This window comes from Epinephelus moara, chromosome 19 (genome assembly GCF_006386435.1).
Source record: "Epinephelus moara isolate mb chromosome 19, YSFRI_EMoa_1.0, whole genome shotgun sequence".
Lineage (NCBI taxonomy): Eukaryota > Metazoa > Chordata > Actinopteri > Perciformes > Serranidae > Epinephelus > Epinephelus moara.
In genome coordinates, this window is record NC_065524.1 from 15,327,430 (window position 1) to 15,339,130 (window position 11,701).

An 11,701-nucleotide genomic window follows, 5' to 3' on the forward strand; every position below is an offset into this window, starting at 1 on the left:
TATATGTATATGTATGTATGTATGTATGTATGTATGTATGTATATATGTATATATGTATATATATGTATATATATGTATATATGTATATATATGTATGTTACTGCTGTGTCAAGTAGACTTGAACTGAATTAGCATTAAAGTCACACATTGTGAGGTATTCAGTTAGTTTTTAACTGAGCTACACTGAGCATTGGAGCGCAATTGTGGCATCTGATTAATATAAAAGTTAAGCTACAAATCTGTATGGTGTCACTATGGTAAAGATGTTATGTTATCCAGGCCTAGATTATATGGTTTTTATTTTAATATTACACTGCAGAGTTGGTAGACAATCGTTTGAACATGAACTGATATGTCACATTGGCAATTTCTTTTTCTCATATATGAGGCTGTATTTGACACGTTGATGACTCCAAATGGTAATAAAGTGTAACAGTTTTAGAATTTGAATACACAGAAATCAGCAAGCTGTGCATAGTTCTGTTCATGTTTTTGTAGTCTGATTTCTCTGCTCACTTGCAGCTGTTTATGAGACACTCTTTATTTGCTTCTTCAGCTTTGATTGGTCACTTTTTGTCAGTGGAGAAGTGACTGACCTAACACCAGAATTTCATTTTGGGTAAATAGGACAAGTCCTAAGGGTCTCTGTTAGTTGGGATGTTTCCTCTTTTGCAGTGTCACTGTGTCATTCAGGCTCATAAGAAAAGATTATCATCTTACAGACGTTCAGTGTTTTACCCTTGGAACATTTATCATAGTTTTGGCAAACAACTCTATAGGTTTGCATGAAATTGTACTCACCCCTGCCACTGTTTAGGTTGTAGATGTGAGCTCTCAGCTGGAAACGGCTTTACAACATAGTCCAGTTTGCTCAAAGAAAAACAAGCCCTAAACCAGGTCTTTGAACAACAGAAAACTTCATGTGCTTCAGTTAGACCAGCTACAGGGCTTTTCTTCTTTGTTTCTTTTTCTTCATGACGTCTCAGTTACTCTAGTCAGGTCACATCCCACCTCCACTGTTGCCCTAACAGCTGTGTGCTCAGGCTGACCTGTGAGTTTAACTGAGAATTAGCTCTGCAAGTAAAATAAATAAAGAGTTTCTCTTTATTTAGACCTTTTAGATAACTGCTTGTGATAGGCCAGGCTGAGATATTTTAAAAACTGTGTGAGGTTATTTTACTGTTACTGTTTTACTGTTATGCCTACCTGCTGTCAGAGGTGTGGACTCAAGTCACCCAACAATCAAAAAAGACTTGGACTTTACCACCAACTCGTGACTTCACTTGGACTTGTGACTTGAAAATACTTGATATGTTCCCCCAAGCTCAAAGATTACAAATATTTTTTTCTTCTTTTTAAAAAAGTGGCATCAATTCATTTCCTTAAATTTCCTAATTCACTGACATTAATACTATTCATTTCAGCAAGTCAACACTTAATTCTCCAGATCCAATCCAACAGCATTTAATCAAGTGACAGGAGAGAACCCTGAAGAACTAATGTTATGTTACTGAGCTGATAAAATGATACCAAAGGTGATTTATTTGCATATAAAAATTATGCTGTAGTCAAGAAAAATTAATTTCAGTATGCAAAATGTGCAGCTTAAAAATTACAGATGGAGACACAATAGCTTCCAACAAACTTGAAAAAAAGCATTCAGGATTTTTGTAAATTTAATATATTATTAATCTGTTGTTAAAATGGCATTGCATTTGGCGAAGAGTGCATCATGACTTGTTTAGGCCTCAACACTTTAAGTTTGACTTGGGACTTGTCAGTCGTGAAAAGGGACTTTATGCGGGACATGCCTGTCTTGACTTGGTACTTAAAGCAACTCTTACCTTTCTTGCATTTCACACAGCACAGCACACAACTCCCGCCTCCCTCCAAAGTCCTATCCTCCTCCTCCTGCAACTCCACCTCCCTCCAAAGCCCTAAACAAAGAAAAGTGTAAAATTTCCAGAAAGTAAGTGTTGCTTTAAGTGCTTTCACTCTACACTTAATTGTGACTTGCAAAAGAAAGACTTGGTCCCACTTCTGGCTGCTATATTGGGTAAAATTATGACAATAAAACACAAGTTCTTAAGTCACTTAATCACTTTATTTATTTGTTACATGAAAACACTTTAAAGTTCAGTTTCTCTGGGAGCATGTAGCTACCACACACCAGCTGTGTTAATGTAGACCATGTAGCTACCACACACCAGCTGTGTTAATGTAGACCTGTTCAAAGTGTGCATTCTCAAATATCTATTACATAAGGACCCAAAGATAAAATGCAAAGTAAGTGAAGTGCGCAGACTGAGCTGATGATTTGCAACAATAGTCATTGTTAAGGATTGACTTATCTTTCTTCCCTTTTCTTTGCATACAACAATACACAAGTCTTTGACTATTAAACCTTGAACTTTTGTCGTCTGCTCTCTTCACAGGAAAGCAAGTGAGGACAAAACTATCCCAAGCCTTTAACCACTGGCTCAATGTCCCAGAGGACAAACTACAGGTGAGAAATCAGCCATGTCAAGCCTCTTCCCATTCAGAGCCGCCTGATGTTTATTGTCATAGACAGGCCCAGGAAGGGGAAATCATGCTACACTTACTCTGAATAGGCAATTTATTTTGTAATGCAACTAGAGTGTTCTGTCAGCTGGGTCGTTCCTAACTGAATGTAAATGCAATGCTTGGATGTGGAGTTTAGAGCATCCATGATTTATTGCAGTAGGTTGTTAATGCAGCTGAGGATCAAGTGGAATAAAATGAAAAAGGTGGGCAAAACAAGACACTTACCTCTTTCTATATTTGTTTGATGATGTGCAGCTTTTCCTTACTGCTGATTTTATGAAATGTTGAAATTAGATGCCTTTTTTTCCACACAAATCGATGGTGTGTATACTGACTTTTAAAGAGTTTGTCTAGAGGAAGGAAAGTATAGCCCAAATGCTAAAGCTGTGTTAAACCCAGGGGGCAGAAAAACTCTAAAACAAGCTAACATGTTGTTCACTTAAACATTCAGCAGAGTTTTGGTTTGTGGCTGAGAACAATATCTGGGGCCAGATGCACAAATGATGTTTACTCACAAAAACCATGTGTGTACCTTTCCCCCACACATAAACTAGTATTTACGAAGGAAGAATGTGTGCACCTCACACATTCTTCAGACCAGGTGTACACACTGTTTTAGATGAGATAGCTTCAGGTGAATTTATCCATCATTTTTTATTTGCATTCATCTCCCTGTTAGTGAGTGTTTCATTTAATCCTGTGAAGCACTTCATGAAGTCAGTTTCAACATAAGTGCTGTGAATGATTCATTGATCGTCCTTCTGACGTTTAATAATAATGATGATTGAGATTTTACCACGATGACGGTGTGCAGAAACGTGATGAATTAGTGATACGGAAGCTGCAAATATCCACAGCCGAGCATAATGACAGCTGCTCTGGCACCGTTGGAGAACCTCACAGATGCAACACAGTTGGTGAAATTGCCCTTTCATGGCCATATTCCTCATTGACAAGTCTAATGAGAGGTGGAGCAGGCACAAGTATTCGTACAAACATGTTTAAGGGCGTTTCTGCATACATTTATGGCAAACTACAACAGCAATCAAGATTTATAAAACAGAATGAGGTGTGTGCACAGCTTTATAAATCTGCCACAAGGAATGCGTATATTTCTGTCTTGAATCTACACAGAGTTTTATGCATCTGGCACCTGGAGTTTAAGCTTGCTAGATGTTGGACTGTCTTTATCAGCTAGTTGCCAAGTTTGTCTGTGGTTTGGTGCTGAGCAGGTTGTGTACAGTGGGTTCTTTTTTCTTTCTTTACTCTCTTCTGAAATTTGCCACTTGCTGCTGTTGCAAACCACACAGGAAAGGGGCCCAAAAGACAAGAATCTAAAAGCTCTGGAGAGCTGCAGAGTTTGGTGATAATTTGTTGTGGATTTCTTACCATTAGGGAGCCAGCCCGCGTTACATGTTGTCAAGCGGCTAACTGTCTTTAGGGACTGATTGTGAGGTTTGACTGCTTTAAGGCTCAGTGCCTGAGCCAGTATCCAAACCTCTGAGTTGCAGCCCACGTCTCAAATTTTGCAGAGCCACTCAGAAAATTTACATAAAAATTCCACCTTTAACAAATACATGAAAATACCTGTAGTTAATATTGTTTAAAAAAAAATCACTGATCGGGCCACTAATGTATTTTCCTTTCCAAATCCTGAAGTATCATTCAGACTGTGACACCGATGACGTCCTGCCCACTGTGGATGTATTCATAACACTGTTTGCTCTCTATTCTTCTTTTTTAAATAGGCACTTTCTGATAGGGTCGCTGTTTCATCTAGTGTTTCATTTCAAGATGTCTCATGACTCATGACTCAGGGCTTTCAAGCTGCTCAGCCGTGGCACAATAATAATAACTTTATTTAATAATATCATAAAGAGCACTTCTCAATATTATGTTCAAAAGGAAGTAAAACAAAAGGAAAGTAAAAGAATGCAAGCTAACGATGCCTTTGTTGGTTACAGTACAAACAAAATACATACAGAGCTATACATCGGAAACATAACACAGTCATCAAAGGCTTTCAGAATATGTGGGTTGTTGTGTTTTGACTGTTTAGTATTGGTATGTTTTGACAGTTTACTAACCTCTGCACCAAAGAGAATAATTTGTTGTGGGTTAGGAACGTGCCAAGCGACAGGTGTACATCAGTATGTGTAGATAAAAGCATTATAGCCAAAATGTGTATGGCCTAATTTACTGAATTCACTTCACAGTATCTGTATTCATATCAGCCTCTATTTGCTGCTAATATTACATGAATTCAACTTTATTTTTGTAGTGGGGAAATGATCCTGCAGCACAGTATGATGGCAGCACTATCTCGCTGTAAAGAAAACCTTAAAATCAGTGTTAGTTTCTGCTTTCTGAATGAAAATGTGTAGGCTATTGTTTTACTGTACAGTGTAGCCCAGATGGTGCAGTGAATGGTAGTGAGAAGGAAATATTTGGCAGCATTTAGGGATTGTTTGTTTGTGTATACAGTACCCACTGTGAGAGACGACCGCTTCTTCAGCCTTATGTGTTCCCGATCACCTCTATGAGCAAAGGATTAGCATGATTCAAGTCACAGACAGCTTCCCAGGCAAACCTACGCCTCCACTCATCCATTACAGTGTTGTTGTAACACATTCTTGGATGCTGCCTGATTAGATTGCAGCAGACATATTGAAGTGTGTATACAGATCGCGGGGCTGATTGGCATTCCTGCTTTTCCTTGGCCAGATTAATTTCTAATTAGCCATTTAGGATTTATTGGTTTTATTGAGCAGGACCCTCGCCGCTGTCCACTCGGAGAGATCAGGCCGTCGACCTTATTATACTGATAGCATTAACGTTACAGCGGCTGAATACTGGTCCTGTGTCTAGTAATGAAAATACGGAGACTGTATTTTCTGAATCTACATGCCTTTCGCAGTGCAGAATGCTAAGTGCTGAGCCTGTCAGGTCTCATTAGATTTGCCGTTCAACAGGTCTCCCTTTGTCCTGAATGTTTTATAAACCCTCCCCAAGTAGAGGAATCCTAGTACTGCCGCAAAGCTCAGAGGTCGCAGGGTTGTCTCCTGTGGTCATTTCATCGTCCAGCATACAATAAAAGCCCTCCCCCAATGTGATGACTGGTTTCAGGCCTCAATAAAAAAGAAAAAAAAACTAGGTGCATTTGTGTGAGTAATAAAGTTGTCAGTCTCATCTGAGGAATTATTAAATATTATAAATCAATCCTGTCGTGTCAGCCCTCCTCCTGCTACAGCATCCATCTCTCACTTTGCATCAGTAGGGATGTATTTAATCACACTGCTGCTATTACAGCAGGTTGTGTGTCTGCAGATGAATTAACTCAATATGCAAAATGTATTAAAGGAGCAACTCAACATTCATTTTTGATTATTTTCACATTACATCTTGCTACTTTTCTTGACTGAAGTGCTGACATTTCCAATTCAGCAGCACATATGCTCCTCAAGGCTTCAGTGACACGTTGCCTTAGAGTTCTGAATTTGATCAGTTTTTGATTCGTAGAGTTGCAGACTGCCAGTTCATATGGCCCACATTCATATGCAGATTGTGCTCAAATCTACTTTTGTTCTCCTGATAATTCCACTTTAGACAGGATTTCCTTGTTTGGCATATCAAAGAGCCCTCTCCCCCCATGACTCCCTCAGTCTCCCCCCTTTGCTCCCTCCATGCAGCAGCTCTGTAAACTCCTGCTGAACCCATCATGCAGACTGAGAGCACTCCTCTCGTCATCATTAGCACGCTGCTGCCAAGAAGTCGCCGCCATGGAAACAACCGTGCCTTCAGATAGATGGAGGCAGTGACAGTGGCACACTGTCTCATTCGTTTGGCAATGAATTTTTCATCAAACCCCCATATGTGCTTCTCTACGCTGTACTACAGAACAGGTTGTGGAGGTTTGGGAAATTCCCTCTGTACACATCAGTTGCTTCGCGACCTTTCGCTGACTGTGCTCTATTCTTTGTGACAATGTCGAAAGGTTAGCCTTTATATACTGTCTTCTGTCTGTTACTTTGAGAACACGTGTCATTCATGAGAAAGCCTTGGGCTTAGAGCCTCTCATAGGTTTTAATGTGACTGATGTAGAGTGACTATAATGTAGCCGCCTCCATTAGAAAATAAGTAGGGAACTGGGTGGCAGGTTAGCATATCAAACATGATACATGGAGCGACTCATAACTCCTGGATTGTATAATGATAATACAAGTTATCTCTTTAAGACGGGTCAAATGTCTGGATACAGCCTGTAATGTGTTAGAGGGTTATCATTACATGGAGATGGTAAGAAGTTGTGACAGCAGCAGATTGTACAGCAGTCACGCCTGGATCAGGATAGACAGTACATTTGTTGTACGTTTTCGGTGCAGGGTTTTTCCCAGGGAATAGTTTGGCTGCAATAGATAGCCAGACACATCTTGTGATCAGTTTAGTAAGTGCATGGCAGCCTAAACAATACCCATACTCATAAATATATCACCTTCCTAAAATAGCTCCTCTTCTCGCTTCCCTAAAAGTGCTTTATTTAAAGGTATACAATGCAGAATCATTGGTTAGTGTTTGTAAACATGCTCGCCAGCAAAAATGAAAGTAGTAGCCAACGCTTGATTGACCTTCGTTTGGTGTTTCGCCTCGCTATATTTGCATTCAGAGCTGTGTCTCTTGGATGCCTGGTGTTTACGGTCAGGCACCTGGACACTACCTCACCTGAGTGCTGTGGGGTTACCTGCCCATAATCAGAAAATACAGGCAGAAAAATGCACCACCACACACTTCTAGTGGGTCCTGAGTGATGACTGAGAGGGATTACTTCTGTATGAGTCTGTACAATCTTTTTAGGAAAATCCTGCGTAGTTTGTTTTCATGAAAAGTTGGGGGTTTTTTTCTTTTTCTTTTATGATGACCATGAAAGTGGTGTTACGTCTATAAAACACTGCAGGAAAAGCCTGTATTAGTCTCCTAATTAGTTACGGAAAATTGTCTCCAGCTTCACCACACAGCATCAAAAACAATACAAGACAACCGGCAAAGACAAACAGCAGGGACACAGCATCAACAAACAAGATTTAAACACCACACAATACATAAATCACAGATTAAGATTATGCTGTGCGTTCTTTAGCATTTTATAAAATGTGTTAGGATATCTGCCATATTTAGTCATATTTTTTAACACTAAGACTTCTGTTCTCGATGAATGAGAAAGCATTTTTGAATGACACAATGCAGTAGGCGTGGTGTGTGATCATGTGGGATGACCATGTTAAAACCTTGGCCAGACTTCAGCCGTCCCGCAGTCTGACTCAGAGGGATTATTGTAGGTGCAAACCACCACCTGAGTGTGACTGGATTATGCACGCACATAACTGACTCGTCTGTTTCAGAGTTATTTCCCCTCAATTTATTGGACTCAGTGCACGTGCTTGTAGTGAAGGAGCTTCTGCATTCTTAATGGGTCACTGATTGTAGCTTTGGCAAACAGAGTGAGTTTCTGCATCAGTAACCTCTGGTGCTAATCAATGAAGTCTTGCGGAGTAGTGAAGGCACTCGGCACTTAAATGGCAGAATTACACAGCGACAGTCTGACTAATTTGTTTCCTTGCACACACTCAAAGTCCAAACGTGAGTTTTGGGTGCGTGTGTTTGGCTTTGATAACTGCTGTTGTTATTCAAGGCTTCGAATCTTGTCTTCTTGATTGTATCCTTGTTCCTTTATTCTCACGGGGAATTGTAATTCAGTGTTTGCAGCGAACCTTTGAATCCTCGAGTATGTTTTTGGCTGCACAATATTCCATTTTCTCCTTCATGTGTGCATTCATTGTAGCTTTACCCACAAACCCCCACCCCCGTCTCTTGTGAGTGGCTCACTGAGGTTGCAGGGTGAGCGAGTGTCGGGACCCTGCCGAAGGAAAGGTTGTGTTTGCCGGATAAACTGCTCAACTGGCCCAGCCTTGGCCATCTGCCTGACCCACTGAGCCTCTCTTTGTGCTCCCCAGCCCCATACAAACAGCTTTCATTACCAGGCCACACCACTTGTCTTTTAAATCAGCGGAGCACTCCAGCAGGCTGCACAGACAGCACAAGACAGCAGACACCTGATGGCAGCGCTGGCTGTTTTGTGTCGAGCATGGAGCTGAAACAAAGCCAGTTTTGGATATTTCCTCCTGAGGGACTGAGGACGTTTATCATGGCTGTTTGCTAGTTTGTCCACTGTCCACTTGTTCTCTCTGTAGAGCGGGTAAAACTGCGCTAAACCCCGTAGTGTCACCTGTAATTTCTTAACAGTGTGAATCTGAAACAGCTCCAGTGTGGAGTCAACCTTTGCTGAACTCTCTCTCTGACTGACTGCCTGGTTTGTCTCAGCAACAATTTTGTCTGCTGACGAAGACTCTCACTAGAGCAGTGCAGGCGAGAGTGTAGACATGGCACCCTCTGCTGTATACAAGCTGTAATGCATAATTTACATAGACCCCCTGACAACCTGTTACTGTCTGTGTTAGTCAGGAGTAGGCAAAGGCAGTTTTCTCTGCACAACCATCAGTGTAACAGTTACTGCAAGTTAGTATGGCAAAAAAATAAAAACCTGAATTACGGTGAAATGGAGCACAATAATTCTCAAACTATGCATTGTTGATTTTTTACATAATCTTATAGTTAAATGATTTAATTTGTCGTGACATCCTCAGGTGATCATCGAGGTGACTGAGATGCTGCACAACGCTAGCTTGCTCATAGACGACATCGAGGACAGCTCCAAGCTGCGGCGAGGCTTCCCTGTGGCCCACAGCATCTACGGCATCCCCTCCGTTATCAACTCAGCCAACTACGTCTACTTCCTGGGGTTAGAGAAGGTGCTGACCCTGGAGCACCCTGAGGCTGTCCAAGTGTTTACCCGGCAGCTGCTGGAGCTGCACCGTGGTCAGGGCCTGGACATCCACTGGAGGGACAACTACACCTGTCCCACTGAGCAGGAGTACCTCAACATGGTGCTGCAGAAAACTGGAGGGCTCTTCGGTCTGGCTGTGGGCCTGATGCAGCTCTTCTCTGATTGGAAACAGGACCTGAAACCACTCCTGGACACGCTGGGCCTCTTCTTCCAGATTCGTGACGACTACTGCAACCTGAGCTCTCGTGAGTACTCTGAGAACAAGAGCTTCTGTGAGGACCTGACTGAAGGCAAGTTCTCTTTCCTCACCATTCATGCCATATGGTCGCGTCCAGAGAGCACCCAGGTACAGAACATCCTGAGGCAGCGCACGGAGAACATGGACATCAAACGATACTGTGTGGACTACCTGGAGAAGGTTGGCTCGTTCGCCTACGCTCGTCAGACTCTGCGGAACCTGGAGGAGGAGGCCTACCGCCTCATCAAGGAGTTGGGGGGAAACCCTCAACTGGAGAGCCTCATCAAACACCTCAGCCAAATGCATCGTGAGGCTGAAGCCGCAGCAGTGTCCAGTACTGAGCCACACTCCAGCCAAAACTACTGACCTCCACATTTCACTGCTACACGCCTAGCCCCACAGAAGCTTTGCTAATATCCTGATGCAGATAGACCCACTCCCAAAAAGCTCAACTCACACACACACCAGTATGTTACATTCACAAACTATTTAATGAGTCATAATTAATCATTCAACTCTAGCTCTTGAATTGTGGTAGACAGCTCTGACTGCATTCAGCAGCTATGAGACAGCGAAGCAGCCGCGAATGTTGCCTTTCTCCTTTGTGTGCTTGTCAGCATCCTTCAAGTGTTGCTCGACAAAACACACATCACCAGTTTTTGTATCCAATTGTAGCTGTGCAGTCAGAGGAAGAAATAAATTAAAAAATGAAACTTCTTACGTCGGTTTTATGTTTGCTGTTTTGAAAATGAAAAATGACAAGATGGCAACAAAGCTTAAAAGCCTTCCTTTTTGATGTGTACTACAGTGCATATAAATGTATTTTTTTATGTTCTGCCACCAGACGAAAATTGTTTATCTAAAGCCGAGTGTATGCTGTGTGTTTTTTTCCGAAGTCCTTGTTTAAAATAAGACGTCTCTCTCGAGTGTATGATGTGCGATTTGGGGATTCTTAATCATTAAGCCGCCAAGAGTGCCAATCCTGTAGAAAAGACCTCTGCAACTCAATTGTCTACTTGTTATGTAACACGCTGGCATTATATGCAAAGTAGTGCTCATGCTGTTTATGCTCAGCTGTATATGAATACTCTGTTGATGTTTTGGGTTTATCGCAGTCTGCGTTTCCGTCTGGTTCAGATTCAACACAGCCCTTCACATCTCCAATATTGTATTAGGGTTATCCAGTTATGATATTTGTAAGTAGACACTGTGCTGCAGTTAAAAACTTCTTTGCATCTATTGAATAAAAAACTTTAAAGATAACCTGTGGGCATGTCTGACTTCTGAAACAAAATTTGACATCTCCCTGTGGCATCTAGTTTAGTTTTTTATTGTTTTGAACTGAACATGTTTGATGTGACGGGGAAGAGAGGGACGTTTCTCCAGAGATACGCAGCACCATCTACTGAGCACACGGGTGTAACTGAAAATCAAGATGTGACTCACAGAAAGTTGCTCTTCTACGCTGGACCTGATGTCTTATTTAAAAGCACTCTCCCAAACATTTACTCTGCGCACACAAACCTAACACACCATCACAAAACACAGAGCCATCATTATCCGCAGTGCATATTATCATAAGCCTTCTCCTGTTGCATCAGATCCATGCGTTTATTTTTCAAGGCGAGCTATACTTTTGCAACTCCACGCTGAATAGTACAAGCTGCTGATGCAAGTTATTACGCAATCGCCTGCCACGTGCTTCCTTTTGAGGAACCTTGACTGAGTGCTCACACAGGCTGGTTGCTATGGTCGTGGTGTGTCTTTTATTATGAGTTAGGTCTGAAACACAGGGCACCAGTCATCTAAATCCTGTATTATCTACTGCTTCTGTTAATACTGCTGAGTTTTTCCTCAGCTGCTGTAGTGGACAGAGGCTATCTGTCCCAGACAGCTCTGTTGACTCACTGAAGCTCTTGACAGCTCCAATTCAATTAATTACGTGTTTGTCGGATTGAATCGTGGGCTTCTCTGAAAATACATCTATTCGTCAAAATGT

The 11,701-nt window shown here is 41.7% G+C and overlaps 1 protein-coding gene across 2 annotated transcripts in view; it reads left to right on the forward strand.

Annotated features, from left to right (window-relative positions):
* The window catches only part of ggps1 (geranylgeranyl diphosphate synthase 1), a 17,408-nt gene extending 6,449 nt beyond the window's left edge, over positions 1 to 10,959 (forward strand). The window contains exons 3-5 of one of the 2 annotated variants that reach the window (XM_050071635.1): positions 1,866 to 1,970; positions 2,437 to 2,507; positions 9,265 to 10,959. In XM_050071635.1, the coding sequence (XP_049927592.1) occupies positions 9,286 to 10,068 (783 nt within the window). In that variant the 5' untranslated portion in view covers positions 1,866 to 1,970; positions 2,437 to 2,507; positions 9,265 to 9,285 and the 3' untranslated portion in view covers positions 10,069 to 10,959. The remainder of the gene's footprint in view (positions 1 to 1,865; positions 1,971 to 2,436; positions 2,508 to 9,264) is intronic. The other variant, XM_050071634.1, reaches the window with a different exon arrangement.
* Positions 10,960 to 11,701: the final 742 nt, after the last annotated feature.